Source organism: Notothenia coriiceps, unplaced genomic scaffold, assembly GCF_000735185.1.
Source record: "Notothenia coriiceps isolate Sejong01 unplaced genomic scaffold, NC01 NC01_scaffold00037493, whole genome shotgun sequence".
Classification (NCBI taxonomy): Eukaryota; Metazoa; Chordata; class Actinopteri; order Perciformes; family Nototheniidae; genus Notothenia; species Notothenia coriiceps.
This window is the reverse complement of record NW_011370194.1, coordinates 264112-272087: the sequence shown is the minus strand read 5'-3', so window position 1 is coordinate 272087 and position 7976 is coordinate 264112. Positions and strand designations below refer to the sequence as shown.

General features: G+C 43.4%; 1 protein-coding gene across 1 annotated transcript in view; it reads right to left on the bottom strand.

Annotated features, from left to right (window-relative positions):
• Positions 1-340: 340 nt before the first annotated feature.
• igsf3 (immunoglobulin superfamily, member 3) overlaps positions 341-7976 on the bottom strand; it is a 75738-nt gene continuing 68102 nt past the window's right edge. The window contains exons 7-9 of the mRNA XM_010797158.1: positions 3553-3963; positions 1365-1799; positions 341-826 (exon numbers count right to left, since the gene is read on the bottom strand). Coding sequence (XP_010795460.1) covers positions 579-826; positions 1365-1799; positions 3553-3963 — 1094 coding nt within the window. The 3' untranslated portion in view covers positions 341-578. The remainder of the gene's footprint in view (positions 827-1364; positions 1800-3552; positions 3964-7976) is intronic.

The window sequence follows — 7976 nt, the reverse complement described above, 5'->3', positions numbered from 1 at the left end:
CTTTTTTGGCATCAACTCATTGCCGGAGTCGATTATAGAGTTCCTTCTCTTAAAACGTTCTTACCGGATTGGCCAATCTCATGTGCGCAGTTTTTTTCTCTCTCTTAAAAAATAAACGAATATTCAGAGTAATACAAATCAAAATGCAGCTATGAGTTTCACAGAAAACTAAAAAGGTGAGAGGCTCATGAAACTCTCTTGTCCTTCAACTCGAACTTGCACAATTAATCGTGTTAACACCCATTCTAGTTCACCTTCTCTCTCGCTATATAAGTACAGTCCATTTACCATTTACACACACACTGTCACTCATACATACGCAGACACACACACACACACACACACACACACACACACACACACACAATAAAAAAAAATCAAACAAACAAACAAACAGAAACACACAATTGTTAACGTAAAACAGGCAGCCACCAGGGTAAGGATTTTTAAAGTGATCAACTGATTGACTAATTCAAGACAGCAGTGAACGACAGTAAGGTCTGAAGGTGGAGTCCAGATCTGCTCCCTGGCATTGTGTTGGCTGGATCCGCGATGTTCGCGAGGTGGGGGGGGTGTCCTTAATCAACAGAGCCAGGGTGCAGGCTGAGGGGTGGGTCAAGACAGGTGGGGGAGTAACTGAGGTGAGGTTCTTTAATCCACAGGAGGGGGGCGCCATTCTTGCCCTCTTGGCTCTTGCTGTGGCCGCGGCTCTTGAAGCGCACCAGCAGCACAGCGATGAGGAGGATGCCGAAGATTGGGAAGGGGTAAAAGAAGACGAAGTAGAAGAGCGAGTCGTTGGAGCAAACCACTGACTGGAGGGTGGACACTGTTGACAAACAATAGGCCAATCAACATTTCTCACAGAAAAAACTGAAAACCATACAAATAATGTGTACTCTGGCTCAATGACTCTTTTAGAATGAAAAATATGCCTCTTACATTTAAACATGATTGTTTATTGGTGGGGCTTTTTACACCACTCATCAGCTTTAATGCCTAGCAGTATGTAGCCATCTCTGCCTCTGCTCTCTTTAAAATAAATGCTGCAGGTGGGGAAGCCAGACCATCCAAGGATGACATAAAATGTACCTGAGAGCTCCCTAATTGGACCATAATATTCTCTAGTTACATATACTGTAACACAGAGGGCCTATTACGATTTGGCAATATGACAATTTATGCTATAAGAAGAAACATTCAAAGAAGCAGCGGTTAATTACACCTTGTGCTATCTGAGAAGAAGCTTCCCGGTACTAAAAGTATTATAATTTGAAGACAGCCATTGATACAAGTATAGTTTGTCACAGTGTTTATTTTCGCTGACATTCAAAAGGCTTAAAGGATTTAGTTAATTAAGGACTTACCTTGTTGTATTACATTGACAATAGTGAGCCCAGAGTTGTTGGTGGCCAGGCGGTACCACGCTTTGCGGGGGTTGAGCAGCCACTCCTCCACATGGCAGTAGTATTGGCCTGCGTCTGTCGGCCGGGCTCCTTGAATGGTGAGGCTGTACTGGTCAGAAGTCGTCCTCTCAAACTGCAGTCGGGAATTTGGACCTGACTCCTCTCTGGGGCTGCAGTTTCCATTTCCAAAAACTGCATCATGGCCGATGGAGAACACACACTCTCTCTCTTCGTCACCCGGTTCATTGTCCTCGTCATCGGAGCGCTCAACATACCAGGACACAGAGAAGCGGGATTCTCGGGACGACTGTGAGGGAATGCTACAGCCCAGTCGGATAGAGGCCGACTCCTCCACAGTCACGTTTGACTCCAGTTCCTCCACCTGCAGTCGAATCTCTGTGGAGGTAAGAAAGAGAAACAACGAGGTTAAAAAGAGTGGAAATGTACAAAATAAATCTACAATAATTCTTGGGGTAGAGCACCAAATCTCAAAGTTTAGTGAAACTACATCAACTGCGCCTTTTAGATAATCTATTTGTAGGAGAGCTGAGATGCAAAGTTGATTTATGGACACGTGGAAGGGTGAGAAATTAGTCTGCAGATTTGCAAGGATTTCCTGATTTGTTTTAAACTTGTATGAAAAACATCTTCACATATCAGCGTTTCTGCTATGAGTTAGACAAAACAAGCAATTTAAAGATGTCAACTTGGCCTTTCGGAAAATGTCGTAGGCACTTAAGACTTTGAACTTCAAATAAACACCACTAAACGGCACATGGTTCTGCAAACAGGGGCATCAAACTTTCAAAATGTGCCAACAAAAGACACAAATAAATAAATCCCACAGTGCTGCCCACAGTTATCACCGGTCTTTCAGCTTTCCAGCGAGGTTGGATCCTACCCCAAGGCTAGCATGTTTGTCTGTCTGTGTTGGTATGACTGAACCCTTCAGGGGCGCTATAATGACCCATTTTCACTGCAGTTAAAAAAAAAAAGATGGCAGTGAAGACGAGGCTTGCTTGGGCTCCTTTTGTAATGGTCTTCTTGTTAAAGCTAAATGAGAAGCAGAAAGGACAGCAGGAGAGCAGAAAAAGGCGAGTTCTGGCACATGTCTCCTCTCATCTCTCCTCCCAACAGGCAGTTTTCTGGAAGGCTTCCTAGGTGAATGCATTTTTAAGCACCTTAATAAATATCCATGATGTTTTTACAGAATATATGCTGGTTATGCATGTAGCTCTTTATGTATCATTAAAAGTTAAAACGTACACGTATAATATAGTTCACTTTCCTCAGGATGACTTAAAGACTAAACCCGGCCTCTGGTGGGATTTCACAAATAACTAAATGTTAACTTTTGAGGAGAGACTAAACAAAAGCATGAAATAAATGAGACCCATGCACAAAAATAAGCCTTAAATAAGGTGCTCACATTCCCAGAGCTCAGCAATCTTAGCTTCAGTGTATACATTAAACACAAGCCTTTTCCTTGCCCTGCTGGCTTGTGACCAGTCCTCACGCTTTAGTTGGAAAGATGCCATATTGGTGATTTCACTCTGCAATATAAACACAACACCTGGCAGATGAACAGTGCTCTCAGAGGCGTGTGGGGGAAAGTCACCTTCAGCTGGTGTGTGGAATAGATTCATACAAATAAGGGTACGTGATGGGGTTTGATTGTTAAGGAGGGGAAGCGAGTCTGTGGGGAACGAATACAGTCTTAAGTGGAAATTCTCTCAAGGACAGAAAAATATATGAGGTGTGTACTTAAGATTACTTTCATGAGGTAAGATGGCAGGGTCTGGGAGGCAGTAGGTACTTCATGGCTCTGAGCGCTCTGGACGTTTTTGAGTACTGGACAAGAGGTTTAGGTCCTCCGTCTGAGCCAGGCTCTGCACTCAGGCTACGCATATGACAGCTGGCATGACTCTAACCCATTTTTTACCACCTGAGCTCTGCCCAGGGCAGGTGTAGTGTCATCAGAGCGAGACAGACTTGAGGCAGAGCATGTGGGATTGGGAGGTAAGGTGAGGTCAAGAAATGTTTGAGGGGGGGGAGGGGGGTTAAAAATGTTCAACTGCTCCTATGCAAGTGACAGCTGCTGTTCCCTGCTATGAGAATAAATACACATTTTGTAGTTTTGCTTGCTCACCTGGCTGTCTGACCAGAACTTGTGTGAACCCAGAGGACTCCCGGGAGAGTCGGTACCAGGCTCCATCGGGGTCACTCAGCCACTCTTCCACCAGGCAGTAGTACGTCCCAGAGTCGCTGTTCTCTGCCCTGTTCAGCGTCAGCCCATAGAGACGGGGGGACAGCCGCTCGGCCTGCACTCTGCGTCGCAGCCTCTCCTCGTCTGCGTAGGCGCCGTACTCAAAGGCCCCCGAGCGTTCAATTCTCAGCAGGAGCTCGTCGGCTTCTGACCCGGTGGGGCGCCTCACGTACCAGAACACAGCATGCTGGGACTCCTGGCTGGTCTGGGAGCTGATGGAGCAATTGATCCTGACTCGACTGTCCTCCAGGTACGCCTGAGACTGGTTGGTCTTTAGCATTCGCAGCTTGCTCTCTGCAGAGAATTAGGAAAGAGAGGGAGTTAGACAGGGAAGGCAAACACAAGAGCATACAATCTTTCCTTTGGGTGCAAGAGAGTGTGAGCGCTGGAGACAGGTACACAATGCCATTTTTGTTTTGTGACAAACTACCTGTAGCAGGGTTTATTTCTGGCGGTAGCAGGGTACTGTAGGAAGAGACAGAGATGCGTGGGTTTGTGAAGAAGGTGACAAAGAAAAAGAAAGAAAGACAATACGAGGGAAAGAGAAAGGAAAGGGAAATGTCATGCACATAAAAGCTGAGGGGATAGTAGGTCTGTTGGTATCAAAGTAGATATGTAAGATAAGATGCAGAACAGCAGAAGAGACAAGGGTGAAAGAGAGGGGGGTGGATTGTAAAGATGAGCTATGGATATTATTAGGCAGGAGACAAGACAAAAGTGGGGCAGGCGATCTGACAATCTGCCAAAAAGAGGAGGAAGGAAGAAGGAACACATTTAGATAAAGTCAGGCAAGGATGGGGGGAGAGCAGACAGGACAGGGAGGAGATGATACAGAGGTGTGACTGAGATGTCAGGAAGAAGCTGAGGCTGCCCTGAGTGCTATGACAGGATTGGTTACAGTGACATTGGTTGTGGGATAGGATTAGCTACAGGTACATCAGGTGTGACCGCGGCCAGGGCCCCGCTGTCAAATGCTTAAGGGGGAGGATTAGTTTCACCACAGAGGATGTAGAAAGCACACACACAGCCCTAACATGAGATGTATCAAAAACATATGATAAGAAACATAGCCAAACATCAAACAACACTCAAGCATGAGTATTGTGCATGTCAAGCATACATAATCTCAGGATATACATCTGCATTCACACCTATATCACACAGTTTAAATAAATGTAGAAAAATTCCACATCAGCAACTTTAACTATCTTTGATGTAAAACAAACCATTTCATTTTGAATCGTTGGCATGGCCCGCTGACAGCGAGCCAAGAGTTGAGTGTTGGCTGATCCACATTTGAGGAAACAAATTCCCTTAATTGATCCCAGCAGCAGACATGCAACCCTCTTCCCACCAAAATGAAAGAGAAACCGTTTAATCGCATCAGAGCCCCTATGTCTGCGAGAAACAAGCACATGGGGTGGTTTGGTAATGTACGCAACAACAAATAAATACAAAAGACAATTGTTCCATCCATGTAGCTTGTATTAGGAGATTTTAAGAGGAAAATCAATACTTTTAGTACAAAACTGACTTCGGAAATGTCCAGTATAGGACGAAAAGCTTTGGCTGTATTCGTACTCTTTTGATACATATTCTCATTATTCTGTAAATCAGACTGTTTCTGATCAGATTTTGTCATTTGAAGATGTAAGTGAGTTTTAATTAGGTTTATTTTAATTAATTGACTTGTTTTTTTGTCTAATGAAAAGTGGGTTTTCTAAGAAAAAAATCCTCAGTGTAATATATCAAAAAAGCCATTTTTTGTGTTTTGTATTGGTGTAACAAATGTCAGACTTGATCAGGAATATGTATTTGTAAAGATCATTTTCCGATTGTTCCGATTTTTTTCCGATTGATTTATTGACACAAGTCTGACTCGATGTAAAACTCGTTTTTTTTCCTCTCTGTTTCTCCTGCGATCTCAAACAACCCTCAGAATCTCCAATATGCTGTCCCTTCCCAGCTCACGCTTTGAAATGATTGACTGCCTAGGGTCACGGCCATCTGCCTCGGAAACCTCACCCTAACCAACAGATTGCTGTGCATTCTGAAATTATATCTGATTCTGCATATTTGCACAATACATACAGTACGAACACATTTAGCTGTATTCACAAGATGCACTGCTGCAGGCATCTCCAGACCACCTTGTCGTGCAATGGCATTTTGAGCTAGCATCTGAAATAAGCCCTTATGACTGCCTCGCTACCCACTGGAGACTAGTTAGGAAGCCTGACAATCTCGCCATCCGGAATCACAGCCGAGCCCTGCGGATTCCTGGCAATCTTTTATTTTGCAGTAGAATTACCTCCAAACCTCCTGAAGTGGAACCATGCAGGATTGGATTGGCACAGGACAAAGCAATTTTGTGCCGTTCCCATTTGAAGTTTGAATCCTCAGCCAGGAGAGAACTGGGGGCTGAAAGGCTGTTGTCGTATCCGTGTTTACAAAAATGCCTTTTCAAAGCTAAAATAGTCTAATTATTCAAGCCCTATTAGGCAGCATCATGATCTATTATATTATATTATAATGTATCGTAACTTGCTCTCACTCAAGCAGAGACAGGGGGACAAATAAATTGGAAGAGCAATGAGCAGCAAGACGGAAGAGAAATAAAGGGAAGTGAAGTACAGTACATTTTATGTCCCGAAACAACCTTAAAGTCTGCCCTCCCTCCTGAATCCTCTCACTGTGAAACGCCTGACTAACAGAACAGCTCGCCACATCCTCGACACGTGTCCATTCCCTCTGAGATTGAGATTTCTTCCTTCAGCTACAGCATAGCAACCCTCTATTGTCACAGCAATGCCTAGTCTGCTGTCGCAAGCAGCAGAAAACATGCTGCACATTCTATAAGTTGTATGTCATTTTTTGCACTCATTAGAGAAGCTTCACTTAGTTTGCTGTAGAAGAGCATGTGTTGTCTTGTCAGCAAGGCTGTCAATACTTCTTTTAAGTGTGATCACATGTTCTATGCCACTGTGTTTTTTTAATAAGCCTCAAGGGTGCACCCACAAAGTAAAACAAATCCATAATTGGGGATCTCACTGCTTTGCATTAGTTTATGTGCCAGTTAAACCTGGCCTCGGTGAGAATGGAATTGCATGGCCTTATGCACAAGCCTGTCTCCTCTATTTTGTTTGGTCAGTTCATTTTCTCCACAGCCCTGTAACATCAAGTAAAAGACAAACACATTTGATTTATTTATGATAAAGATAACTGTGATGTCTATCTCCCGACAGTATGGGTGAAATCAAGATGAACGGAAACATCTCCTAGTTTTGATAATTTAATCAAAAATCCAAATAAGTTGTTAACCTTAGAAGAAAAAGGACAACAACAATACAACAATTAGGATCACACATATCCCATACAACTTAAATCACATTCAATATAATAATCACGCTTACTAGTGGCATCTCCTGATTCCTCAATCTCAATGACGTTCATTTATTTATCCCCTCTATTTATAACATATCAATAAACCCTGCGGATCTCCACCCAGATTTAAATTCACACTCACATAAACCGAACCCCATTAATTGGACCCTCATACAACCAGCACAAACCATGAGTTTACAGCACAATAACCTTGAGCATAAATGTTGACAGCCTCTCTTCGTCACCTACTTCTGTGGTTTCCAGGGCAACATTGCCTTTATGAAAAACATGGCATACGTTCATCACGTTTTTGGACTTGACAGATATTATTTTCCAGTAAGAAAGAACAGACTCAATTAAAGAAGGCAAGAGCCCTTTGTTTATATCATTAAATAAAATGCAATTACAATTCTGATCCTGGCTCTGAAAAATGCATGAAATTATTATATTGGGTGAAATGGAGATGTGATGATATTAGCTCCAGAGGGCTTTGCCCCCCTTTACAATCTCAGCTCCACTGGAAGTATTTGTGTTCAGCAGTTTGCTGGGCATGTAGTGTCATTACCGTACACACACACACAGATCTACAAAGTACTGTCACTAATTGGCTCATTGAACCCTCGTCTCACCCCTTCCCATGTGTGCCCAATCGCTACAGAAACTGCAGAGTTGAGAAAAGGCTATCTTTATTATTTGTATTTATCAGTGGAGGTAAGTACACAAAGGATCAAAACAACAGCCCAGTTTGATAAGTAAGACAGATAACAAAGTGTACCCCAAAAGCTGCAACACAACTGTTGTTTGTGGAGCAGTTGAAAACAAAACTGAGTCCGGGGGGAGGAGTGTACAGATAGGGATGCTTCTCTGGCATATGTGTGTGTGTATGCGCGCGCCACACACACACACACACACACACACACACA